At 32.4% G+C, this 13,314-nt stretch overlaps 1 protein-coding gene across 6 annotated transcripts; it reads right to left on the bottom strand.

Annotated features, from left to right (window-relative positions):
• Nucleotides 1-1,220: 1,220 nt before the first annotated feature.
• LOC7457775 (protein JOKA2) lies at nucleotides 1,221-5,264 on the bottom strand. 6 transcript variants are annotated; one of them, XM_024586643.2, is made up of 8 exons: nucleotides 5,140-5,264; nucleotides 4,987-5,043; nucleotides 3,187-4,238; nucleotides 2,939-3,065; nucleotides 2,567-2,812; nucleotides 2,319-2,468; nucleotides 1,655-2,212; nucleotides 1,221-1,532 (listed from the first exon to the last, which is right to left on the bottom strand). In XM_024586643.2, the coding sequence occupies exons 2-8, from the start codon at nucleotides 5,008-5,010 to the stop codon at nucleotides 1,434-1,436; spliced, it is 2,256 nt and encodes a 751-aa protein (XP_024442411.1). In that variant the 5' UTR covers nucleotides 5,011-5,043; nucleotides 5,140-5,264; the 3' UTR covers nucleotides 1,221-1,433. The 6 variants fall into 6 exon arrangements, with proteins under 6 accessions (XP_024442411.1, XP_024442409.1, XP_024442412.1 ...); XM_024586641.2 differs by having other exon boundaries at nucleotides 2,567-2,818; nucleotides 5,140-5,262; XM_024586644.2 differs by having other exon boundaries at nucleotides 2,939-3,062; nucleotides 5,140-5,262.
• Between the last annotated feature and the right edge of the window lie 8,050 nt (nucleotides 5,265-13,314).

The raw sequence follows: 13,314 nt of genomic DNA, 5'->3' as shown, positions 1-13,314 counted from the left end.
AAAAAAAATATCAATTAAAAAAAACTTCAAATTAACCTATTAAACATATATTCATAAAAAGTTTTAAAATCAAACCCCCAATCGAAATTCAAAACCACCAAACCAATATAAAAAAATTAGTGGCGCTCTCTCTCTCTCAATTTCCCGCCAAACCTAACTCTCATAACCAGTCATTTCCAGAGAACTCAAACCTTACGAAAGTGTAAAGCAACCATAATGCCTAAACTAAATACACAACGCCCACCTCCTCAAAACCTAGAGAAACCCTTTGACGGACTATGGCCTTTCCATTTTCGATAAAATCAATCATAGTTTTTAAATCCGATTCGGTTTATATCCGGGTTTCGGATTCCAGGTTTTGACAAGATCATCAAGTTTTGACCAGGTCACCGGGTCGGCCGGGTCAATCTCTATTTTAAAAAAAATTCAAAACGGCGTCGTTTTAATAAAAAAAAAAAACAAAAATCAACGGGTTGCAACCGGGTTTTGCCGGGTCAACCCGCCGGATCGACCGGGTCATGACTTTTCATATTTTTTCATCAATCCAGCCCGGTTCCAGCCCCAGGTTGGCCGGGTCCCGGATCGACCCGCCAGGCCGGGTTTCAAAACTATGGAATCAATGATCCTCATCCCCATCTTGGTAAATGGACACATAACCAGACCATCAAAATATCAATTGCTTCTCTTTTCTTTTGCTTTTTCTTCATCAGTAGAATATCATTTTCAGAACAGGAAGCTTATATAAGGTCTCTTGCAGAAATTGCATTCTGGGCCTCACTGCTATGTTTTCTCCCCCATTTTGGTAAAAAGAAAATGTTGCCCATAAAGCAGAAAAACAGTTTTTAATTTTCTCAAGGTCATAAAAGTCGACAAACATCGCAAAAATCTGTAAGCTCAGGCTTATATGAAAAAATATATATAAAAAAAAAAAAAAGTGGGTGGGGGGGATTGAGCTACCATAATCGGCTTCTCAAGAATAAATAAATAAATAACCCTTCCTTTATTTCATCCCCGTACATTAAAAACCTAACCTGGCAGATATTTCAAAAACCTTTTTTTGAGTGCAGTAACAGAAGTCCTAGAAAAAGTACATGATGCTGGCAAAAATTATGCGGAAACATAAGAAACATGCCAAAAACGTTGTCGGATGATATACTGCATAACACAAATCTCTCATCCAGAAGGGCACAAGAATAACGAGAATGTAGACCAGGCACAAGTACACAGAAAATCAGAAGGAACCATATTGATAAATTATTCATTCACAGTGCATCTGATATATATATATAAAAACATATCCAGTCAGCATTTGGTTGGAGCACCAAACACGATAAATGCTCAAAGAATCCGTAGATCAACTTATTAAACCTTAGCAACCCTAGATTTATTTAAAATACCTATTGACAACGTAAAGGAGGATTAAGATTCTAGAACTATGCCTTCTTTCCGGTGAGAATATCCATGACCACACCCTTGATACTCCCATTGTTTTTCTTCAGCAGCAGCTTGTTCATTTCCTTGTCACGGAAACCCTGCAACCACAACATACAATGTACATTCTGTAATCTTGTGTTGTGCATAAAACAACATAAACAAAAAACAATCCTAGTCTTGCTACAAAACGATCTAAAAATGAACTCCAGAGATGACTTACCATCTCTTGCAACTCCTCGAGAATGGGGTCCCAGTCAGAAACACCACAAAGATCATCCACTGACTGCTCCAGATCATACTCATTCCGCCTCAAGATCTCCTTATTCAAATCAACCTGCTTGAAGCCCATTTCCTTGAGTTCCTTTAGGAGGGTCTTCTCAACAGCATTTTCAACAATGACCTCTTCAGGGGAAGTTGAAGCATCCGCAGCGGGAAGGAGTTCGGTACTAGCAGGAACTGTTTCAGAAATGTCTATCATTGGATAAAGAACAGGAACAGATGAAGGCATGGCCTGGGGAGGAGCAGAGGCTGAAACACCATGGCCAATCAGTAAGGCATCATCTATAGGGAATTTTAGTTCTTGGCTCTTAGGCTGTTCGTCAACCATGGGGACATCTGGTTCTGAAAGCAAGGTATTGTTCTGAGGCTCCAGAAAACAGCCATCCACAGCAGGCTGGACATTCATATCTAAAACACCAGGGAATTTAGAACCAATGTAATTGGGGGACTCGTTCAAGTTCAGATATTTGAAGAATGGATCTTTCAGGGAAGCATCAACCTGCATGGAAAAATAAGGAATAACTACTGTGCACTTTCTGGTGTGTGCGCGTGTAATGAAAAGGTCCAAGTAAAGCCAACGAAGGGAGCACCAAGAAAGCCAATACCTCAATAAGAACCCAAACACGCTGCCCGAATTTTCCACCGGATGGGTATGCCATCCTCCAGTATGATATGTATCTACCAGGCAATGCAGGAGATACAAAATCAGCTGCAACATCAAGTTCACCATCAATAGGCACACCATTGACTGGAATCTGCATGGATCAATGAGACCACAAAATGAAGAAAGATCAGATGAATAGCTTAAAGCAAAGGCAATTGTTAAATGTTACTACAAACTGAAGAAGCCCACCTCTATCTCAACAGAATCAGTATTGAAGAACCTGTCTCCCCCAATCCACACAAGCCGCACTCCCTGAGGCCATGCGACACTACCATTGTTGCGCATTCGCCAAATCTTGGTAAAAGGAGTACATGTAGGCATCATGGTACCATCTGACACATTGACATCCAAAACAAAACGGCTGTCTAGCTTAGGTTGAGCTCCTTTTACTCCATATGAACCTTTAGAGAGAGGCTGTGGAATGGCCCAAGATTTCTGTGTCTTTTGGTAAAAAATAAAAAAAGACATGTCAGCAATGAAAAAAAAATAAAGCAAGATTTTATCAACAGAGAAAACTCGCATGTTGTATTAAATATCAAGATAGGCACAAAGTCTGCATACAGGATCATTAAACCCCTTGAAAGACCACCGATTACGATAAGGCATCGGCCTATCCATCTTGATGTAATCAGCTTCATTACCCATTTCAGCGAAGCAGATGCTGCAGAGGTCATAATCCTCTTTACTGCTAGAAAGAAAAAAGAGCAGAGAGGGAATCACTAAATAAATATGAGCAAATAGCATCGATTCAACAGCCATTATCTTTATAAGCATAGGCACAGCATCAAAGCTTCAAGTGTATATCTTACACTTTGGACTTGTATCGAGGCCCGGTAATTGGATGAACACCACAACCATCACATTGAACACCCCTATGAAACATGCCAACCATGGGATTATTAAGAGAATTGTTTCTCTTAATTACATGACTTTTGAGAGTGCGTGAAGCTGAGTCATTTGCCACTGACATTCCACTAAATGGACAATCAGTGTATAAAGGAAAGCCATGATTCACAGGAATGTTGGGGAAACCAAACCAGCCAGGCTTCCCAGTTGGAAGACCAGTATTCTGTTTCTTGGCTTCCTTCCAATCATCACAAGCAGGGACGAAGGATGCAAGGGGTTTATAATGCACAAACGAATTGGAAATTTGAGGGTTAGGATTCAGATTAACAGGAGAAGGGACAGCTGTGTGTGGTGACATCGCAGTCTTAGTACCATTTTCAAACCTCTCCTCCTGGCTAGTTTTGAGAGGTGAGTTTAAATTCAGCAAGTCTTCTTTCAAGCCACCATCCTTGGAAGCATTTAGAACTGTAGGAGCTGTAGCTCCAGTTTGGGCGCCTATACCATCATGAGACTGGGAGGTTGGATTCAGGTGGTATTGCCCCATTTTTGAAAAGCAGTCAACAAGCTCAGTGAGCACTGTATTAGAAGCCACAGCTTTTGAAGTCAGGTCGAGAGATATCTTTGAGAGTACTTCACGTAAGGGCTCTGGCACAGATTTCAAAACGTCAGCAACACCATTGTTGAGGCATGGTAATGGACTCTGGACCCTGGGGGACCTCATAGGGGTAGAACTACCACTAGATCTAGCATTAGATTTACCAGACTTATCATTATTAAGCTGTACATCAATCCTCAAAAACTTCAGGTTCTGCCTCATCACATCACGCAGATCATCATCATCAGCAAGAGTAACCACATCCCCATCTTCATCAATATAGGTCAGAGTGAGATCAGCATCTGGAGGAAAATTAAAAAGACCAAAGATCTTTTCCCTCAGTGCAATCATGTCAAGATCGAGTTGCTCATTCTCCTTTACGTGAGCATTAAAACGCCTAAGTGTATCACTATATTTAACCTGTATCCACATGAGCAAATATAAATAAATAAATAAAAGCAGAGGCAATTGGAATATAAAGAACATAAAGAAATTCAAAATTAACATATAATTCCATTTGTTGTCAAAACATTTTCTAAACTCAAACCACAACATATTCTAACCCTGTTTCGACATATCCCTACTCAAATCCTTTGCAAGGATAAGATAAAAAAACACAAAATTGTGCAGTAAATTGGTCCAGAGATCCTTTAAAGCATCAAAGAAGAAATCTCACCAGCTTTGAGACCAACAAAAACTGCATAATATAGTAACAATTTTGAAAAAAGAAGGCAAAACCCTAAATAAAACCAAATCCAAAAAAGATTCTTTTTTGAGCCAAGGTCAGAGTTCAAACTATTAAAACATTCTAAAATAAGCCCATCAGATTTAAGCACCTCATTACACACCCTAATCTAAAGAAAAACAAATCATAATACGAAAGACCCAGATCAAACCCTACTCTATAACAAAGGAGAAAATAATAAATGAAAAACATAAAAAAAATATTTCTCATATTTGACTCAACAAACAAAAAAAACAATAACACTTGATCAAAGAGCAAACACACAATAAACAAAACACAAAGAGATCAAACACATCATTGAAGCAATACATGGCTGTATCTAAAACCAAATTGTTCAAAACACAAAACCCCAATTTCCAAACTTTACATATTTTATTCACAAAAAACACAAAAGCCAATATGAGAAAACGTTAAAGAACAAACCTTGATCACCATAGTAGAATCCATCGCGTTCCAGTAAGCCGCGCAATAAAAGAAAACCTTAAAAAACCCAAAGAAAGGATTAAGGGAGGAATGGTTCAAATTAAGAATAAAAATCGGAAAAAGAAAAGAGAATATGAAGAATCAATCACTTACCAAGCGTACCTGTTAGCCGCTTTTACCGTCTAACTAAACTATAAAACTTGCTTTGATTTTCTCTCTATCTCTCTCTCTATATATATATATATATATATATATATATATATATATATTTATACTCTTTGTTTTGGCTTATTGGATAAGTTCTATTTTTATTTTATTTATTTTATTGAAAAAGAAAACCTATGGGATTAAGGAACTGAATTGGATGTGATTTAATACGACTGAGACTACTGTATGAATTTGTGAATTCATACGTGGGTTTATTTTATTGGTTGTTTAGTTGGTATAAGTCCTCGGTGGATAAGCTAAGACTTCAGTGGTATTGTGTGCAGTTGGGGATAAGTAGAGACATGGAAGTTATCGCTTAATTAGGTACTAAAACAGCTGAATTGATTATCATCGCATCTTTTTTTTAAGAAAAAAAGTCTACCTTCTAAATTATTATTTTTTCCGAATTTCATTCTTACACGTTATATTTACTTGCAAATTTATTTCTTTCGCTTTCATTCTATAATATTTTATTAATTTTAAATTCATTATCACAATTTATTTTAATTTCTATAAAATTATTGTAATCTCAAAAAAAAATGCTACCATTTAGTTCATGCTTAAATTTTATAAACATCTATTTTTATTATAATATTATTATAAAAAAATAATTTTAAAAAATAACGTTATTAAATCTAGTGAAGTTCATAATCTGAGTCATGAATTTACTAAGTTAAATGAAGCCTTTATTAATCTAATATATCACTGTCTTAATATTATAAAAAATATTCTTAATTTTTTAAAGTCAAACTACATTTTTTATTGGTCATCTAAGTTGCTTTTAGATCCTACGAATTCACTAAATTATGTCAAAATAACTAGAATTAAACAAGAAATCAAGTTGAAAGGATTTAATATTGACCTGTTAGGTTAGATTTAATAACAATATCAAATAATTTTTTAAAATCAATTTCAAAAAAAAAATTATTTAACTCGTAACATTTAGCAATCGGCAAAACTAATACAAACTACTCTTCATTCAAACTTTAATACAACATGCCCATGAGCCACTCAAAACATATCATCCTAAGACTATAAAAGTAATTGTTGTTGTTGTTGGCAAATTAAAAGGTAAGAGTGTTAACTTGATTGTTGTTAAAATTCTATTAAATGATTATTGTTTTATGATAGAAAAGATAAAGATGATAAATATATTTGGTTGAAGAAATAAAAACATAAAAATAAATTTATTTTTTATATAATTTTAGAGTGAATTTTTCTACTTTCAAAATAAAAGGTACACTGAGAGCATGTCTTCAAAGACTGCATTTATTATTTTCTATTCCTAAAGTATTCTAATGGAGAATTTTCAATTCTAAAATTATTCAACAAAGACATATAAAAATAAAAATTATTATACTTATAATTTTAAAGCCCAACTTAGGGTCGATCTGGGGAAGACCCGAGTCGCTAGTCGGGAAGGTAAACTCAGATTGACTCGAGTCAATGTAAGAATAAAAATGATTATTATCATAGTTTTAAAACCCAACTGAAGGGTTAATTCAGGGTAAGGCTCATGTCACGGGTTAAGAGAGTCAACAAGGGTTTTCCCGAGTCAATATAAGGATAAAGATAGTTATTATCATAGTCTTAAACCTGACTTAGAGGTCGATTTAGGGCAAGACCCGAGTAACGGATCGAGAGGGTGAACATACATGGATAAAAATGGTTATCATCATAGTTTTAAGACTCGATTCAAGAGTTAACTCTGGACAAGTCCCGGGTCACAGGTCAGGAATGTCAACCTGGATTAATCCAAGTCAACATAAGAATTAAAGTACTTATTATAATAGTTTTAAAAATAAAGGTGGGTCGAGTTGACCCGGGTCAATGTAAAGATAAAAATTATTGTTATCATAGTTTTAAAATCTGACTCGGAAGTTGATCTAGGGTAAGGCCCGGGTCACATGTTGGGAGAATCAACTCAGGTTTATTCGGGTCATCATAAAAAAAAAGTGATCGTTATCATATTTTTAAAACCCAACTCGGTGGTCGATCAAGGGCAAAACTTGGATCACTGGTCGAGAGGGTTAACCACCCAGGTTGATATGGACCCGCATGCGAATAAAAATAGTTATTATCATAGTTTAAAAGCAAACTCAAGAGTCGACCTGCAGTAAGACTCAGGTCACGGGTTAGAAGGGTCAAGTTAGTTTAACCTAAGTTTTTTTTTTTAAAAAAAAAAGAACAAAGCAACCTCATTTTGATAAAAAATAATAATTCAAAAAAAAATCAATGAGTTTTTACCCTTGTTTTACCCTGAGTAGATTGGGTTGCGGGCCAACAATGCCACTGGTTGACCTGGGTTGTTGATTAGGTTAGGCTGGGATAATCTTTCCATTATTTTTCTTAAAACCAGATCATTCCAGGTCCTGGATCGACCATCAAGTTAGTCTAGTTCTTATAACTACGGTTATTATTATTAATTTCAACATATCTAATTACTTTTTAAAATATGTAGATTCGATAGTAATACATATTAAAAGTAAAACAGATTTTTTTATATTTTATTTTGTCTTATATATTATAATCAAACAAAATACAATAACAATCATTCTATCTTATATACCACTACCAAACACAATTTTGTTATCATTTTTATTTCTATCTTGTCGCAGTTGTTAGTCTCTTATGTTCAGGATAATAATCAAACCCTACATTGAATCCACCAGGTCATAAAAAAATTAATTGTTGATAAAAAAAAAAAGAAGCTAATAGACCTGATTTTATATCTTATATGAATAAATTCAGTTGTTTTAATTGCGTTTAATAATCGAATTATATGGGAAATTATGAAAGGAAAAAAGAATATATGCACTTTTTCTTTCTTCTTTTTTTACTGTATGGGGGGGGGGGGGGGGGGGGGGGGGTTTACTAGCTACTATAAACTAGAAGATTGATATTGACGAGATCTACTTAATGACTTGGGTGTTTGCTTTTAGTCGGGTTGGAGCATAACTGGCCTTTCCTATTTCTTCTTGACGTATGTTCTTGTCACAGTCATGGTAAAAGAAATGGCGAAAAGAGGGAGGCTAAAGAAGTGAAAATTTCTTATCAATTTGTTTTCTAGATCGAATCGACAATTGTTGAGACAAACCCTTTAAAAAAGATCTGCAATGAACATGTACGAACCCTTGATGCTGTTCAGTATATATATAGAAAACAAAAGGAGAGAGACGAAATACAATTTGAAAATGGCACTACAAAAAGACAGTGAGCACTACAAAAACACCATAGGCCATAACAAGAAAGGAGAAAGATAATCACAGACAAATATATTCTTTCAAATACTGCAGTTTCCCTTTACATCCTGAGTTGCTTCTCGTTAATGGGTCTAAGCAGCCCCTCTAATCAAGTACATAACAACATCAGCAGTGATTTCCCTCCCTTGTTGAACAAGCACCCGGCGTCGCTTTCCCGAAAAAGCTAGAAGCACCAGCACCGTGATCCACGTCAACACCGTGGCACGGGCAGCAACAACAAGCAATGTTGATAATAATAAGACCCCGGAAACCAAGAAGGCCGACCCAAAGAAACCAGCCCGGTTGAGTCTGCTAGGGTTTGCAGTACAAGCGTAGAGGTAGCACACCACAGCACAGAAGGAAACCAAGAGAGCCAACATTAACAGGAACAAGAACAACAACAACGTTGTTGTTTTGGAAGAAGAAGATGTTCTAGACAGCTTGGACATGTCTCTGATAAAAAAGAAAAAAACCTTAATGAGAAGCAAGAAGAAAGAAGAAGGGGCAGTTTCTTGGAGAATTATTTTTTCTTGATCAATTGATGGGAGAGTGGAAAGAAATTGGAAAGCATGTGAGCACATGGGGAGGTTGGTGGTGCCAGCCTTGCTCCTTTATTTATGGTGATGTTGTTTTCGGTTCGGATTGTTGATTTGGGGGGCAATACTAGCTGTTGGATACTTTGTACAGGGAAATACTATCCTTCCAGTGTTCCGACTGCATATAGGTGGTTGTGTTAAATCGTGAGTCAGATTAATTTTTTAAAAAAATAAAAAATTAATGCTCAGATGATACTAGTATTTTCAAAGAAGCATAAAAAATCTAAAATTTAGATCATTGGTTCAACTAGATTTAATAAGTTTGGTTAATTTAATAATATAATTAAAAAAACATTAACAATAAATAAAGAAAATAGAACAAGAAAATTGATAATGCTTAATTGCAAAAAGTGATCACTTGTGAATATTATGAAAATATAAATTTTAAACATTTTAAAAGATCTTTGTAATCTTATTTGATAACAAAAGAAAAATTAAATGAGAATGAGATAATTATGAACAAAAATTTAATGTTCAATTCCAAGCAAACCAAATGTTGAAGATAATTTTAAAAATAATTTTAAAAAAAAACAAAAAAAAGGTTTGAGTCTACTCGAGTTAACCTGCCAAATTTGTGACTTGGTCATGAGATCGAGATAACCTCACGAAGAGAAAATTGAATACAATTATGAAACTCAATTCTCAAACCAACCTAATGTTAAAGGGCAAAATTAAAAAAAAATCAACAAAAAAAAAAATACTTGAGTCAATCTGGATTAACTTGCAAAGCCCGTGACTCAATACATTAGATCTAGATAACCTCAATAAAAAAAAAATCATGAAGGCCAATCCTCAACAAATATAATGTTGAATGATGAAATTGAAACAAATCAATTTAAGTAAAGGAAAAAAAACTCAAAGTCAACTCAATCTAATCTTTCAAATCCGTGATCCGGATCATAAGACCATGATTACTCCATAAAAGGCAAATCTGGAAAAAACATGAAGGCAAACTTCCAATTAACCGAAAAATAAGGGATGAAATTGAAAAATAATCAATAAAAAAAGGATCCAAAACAAAATAAATAGCAATCAAAAGAATTAGGACTGAATTTGACATAAAAAAATAAAATGAAATATACAATGATGAAACTGAAAAACAAATTCAATTAAGAAAATAATAAGAAAAAAACAAATAAAAAAATAAGGATCAAATTTGACATGAAAAGAAAATAAAACTAAATACCAAAGGATGAAATGGAACAAAAAATAAATAAAAATAGGATTCAATATAGGATAAATAACAATTAAAAAAATAAAAATCAAATCTGATACAAAATCAAAATGACATAACATCGTTCAATTTTGGCCAACTTGGCTCGAATCTTGAGGTGGGGAAAGAAAAAAAAAGGAAAGAAAAGAAAAAAAAAGTTATTGTCGCACTGCCACTCATTTGTTGCCATGCTTCAGCTTAAAAGGAAGACCAAATATCTCATGTGTCGCCGTAATAGCATGGACACAACCCACATGCTAGTGCATGCAATTTATGGTCTAGATAGTTTTGATATTTAAAGAATATTTTATATTTTATAAAATATCAAATTGCCCCTTGATCAACTTGATTATAACTAAAAACTTATGGTGAAAATACAAAAAAGTCATTGGATGCTAAAAAAATATTTTGCTTTTAAGAGTAATTTAGTTATTTTAGTGTGCTTTTAAAAAAATAAAAATTCAAAAAATCCTCTTGACACCAATAAAATAAAAATTTCTTTTAAAGATAATTTTATCATTTTATTGTATTATAAAAATATGAAAATATCAAGTTGTCATCGAATAATCTGATAATAATTAATGAACTTTGTGAAATAATCATATTACCTCCAATAACCAGACCAATTATTTTTATTGAGAAGGGTAAAATTATTATTACATTGTTCAAATCCATAGTGTTTTGTGCATGGATCAACAGTTAAACATCTCTTTTAGTTTATTTACTAGTTATTTGACCTATATTTTGCCGTGAGACAAATAATTGTTTTTGGCAAAATACAAATAAATATGCAAGCTATTCAAATAATTTTTTTAAAATCTAATTATAAATAAATAAAATTCTATGTATGCATTTATTTTAATACATTAAGAACTATATGTGTCAGTAAATGAAAAAAAAATAAAGTGTCAACGTATCTATTCAACTCGCCTCGCTGCAGATTGAATAATGTTTTTTCTAATGCAAATGAATTAATGTGTAGGTGTTATTAACGCATTTTTTTTTACATCAAGCAACAAATATAATTGTAAATCAAAAAGTCAATGTTTACTTATAATAATATTTATAATAAAGATCATATGCATTATTAAAAACATGTAAGATCTTAAGCTAATTCTTAACGTAGCAGAATAATGGAACAATATTGGAATTGTTACAGTGAAACAACATTTCGTTAGTCTTTGTACAATAATTTTTATAAAAAAAAGTGTAAAGAAAAAAATTTAAAAACAAATTACAAAAGAATAAAGATAAAAAAAAAATGGTATAAATAGGTCAAGTGTAAAGTGATAAATATTTAAAATGTAAAAAATAAAAAATATATTTTTTTCCAAAAAAAAGTGTAAAGAAAAAAAAACTAAAAAAATATTAAAAAATTAAAGATAAGAAACAAAATGATAATAAATAGGCCAAGTGTAAAATGATAAAAATACAAAGTATAAAGAAAACAAATATAAAAAAACTTGTTTTATATATAAAAAAAAAACTCAAAAATTAATATTTTACCACCATTACAATATCATTAAAGTAAAAAAAAAAAAAATGGCAAAATCTATAATTTTACCATTTATACATCAAAACACTGTTTTGTTTTAGTATATGCATAGTTATTATTAATTTAATAAGTGGACCGGAGATGTATAATTTAATTACGATTTAACCCATAATATGTTTTTTTCCCTAATGGTGGTGGGTTTGAATATTAATTCCTCGTCAATGTACTCTATGATTCATCTTTTCGAGGAATTCACAGTGTCTGTTCACTGTTGTTTATATCCTTGAAAACACGCAGCAGCAAGACACCTTTATTTTAATTAATTTGTTGTATGAACTCGCAACACTAATCATTAATATAATCATGATGAATTTGCTATTAGAAAAAAAAATTGAACTAGGATTTGAGATAAAATAATTGTTTTTACTATAATTCAATTCAATGTTATTTTAAAATTGTTTGAAGATATATTAGACTTTTTCAATCTTTTTTAAACACTTAAATTATTTAGATACACTAATACACCATAAGAGAGAGAGAGAGAGAAAAGAAGAGAGAGAGAAAGAGAGAAAAGGATGGCTTAATCTAGAGGCTTTCATGTCTCTCTCTTTTTTTTAAGTTAAATTATTTAATTACTCATTGGTTTAAAATTAACAAAACTATCTTCTAGAGGTTTTATGATTTTTCAACTTGGTTTTTGCTTTTGTTAATGTCAAGTTAATTTATAGACATTTTTATATTTTAATAAATATTTAAAGTTAAAAAAAAAAAAGAATGTTGGCACATGAAAAGGTATTGGTGTACCCCTAAACTAAGAACACTATTCATTGGATAGTGTTATAATGAATTTGCCCCTAGCCCAAGAAACCATTGAGTAGGATTTGAGGTAAGATTATTTTTTTACTGTGATTCAATGTAATTTTCAAATTATTTAGGGGATATTATTTTTTTCAATATTTTTATATAGCTTAAATACTTTGAGAACTAAAAACATTGATGGCTTAATCCCAGGAGCTTTTATGTATTTTTAATTTTTTTAATTAAAGTTAAATCACTTAATTATCTATAGATTCAAAATTAACAAAACTATCTTTCTCAGGGTTTTTTTTGATGTTTTCAACATGTTTTTTTTTTTTTTGTTAATGTTAAGTTAATTTAGGGGTGTTTTTGCATTTTAATAAATAAATAAATAAAAACAAGTGCGGCTAGAGCCTAGAATTGGCAATCTAGCCTAGAATTGGCAAGTTAGGCGTACACACCTGGCCCTTAATTGTTTTTTATTTGAAAATGAAAGAGACAAAATGCGACGAATAACATGTTGTTTCGCTCTTAAATGTTTTTTTAAATAAAGTTTGGCGACATATCACTTGTTCTTCCCCAAATCATTGCCGTAATAAAGGTCTCAATTATGTTCTCAAAAAAACTAAAAAAACAAAACAAAAAAATCTCTGAGATCTATCATTTTAGATGATAGAAAGACTAAAAAGTACCTAGATGAGGCTATTCTTATCGAATAAAACCCATTGATATCAAAATAAATATTTTTTATAGATTAAATCAATATCAATCAATACT

Source organism: Populus trichocarpa, chromosome 15 (assembly GCF_000002775.5).
Source record: "Populus trichocarpa isolate Nisqually-1 chromosome 15, P.trichocarpa_v4.1, whole genome shotgun sequence".
In the NCBI taxonomy this organism is placed as follows: Eukaryota; Viridiplantae; Streptophyta; class Magnoliopsida; order Malpighiales; family Salicaceae; genus Populus; species Populus trichocarpa.
Note: the sequence above shows the minus strand (reverse complement) of the source record. Positions and strands in the feature narration are given on the sequence as shown.

Excerpts from the sequence above, each read along its gene's own strand:
- LOC7457775 (XM_024586641.2), bottom strand. The coding sequence starts at position 5,010 with ATGGATTCTACTATGGTGATCAAG. Across the intron at positions 2,469-2,566 it reads CTGATTCTGTTGAGATAGAG|ATTCCAGTCAATGGTGTGCC; the intron begins GTGGGCTTCTTC and ends TGATCCATGCAG. Across the intron at positions 1,533-1,654 it reads TCGAGGAGTTGCAAGAGATG|GGTTTCCGTGACAAGGAAAT; the intron begins GTAAGTCATCTC and ends TTGTGGTTGCAG.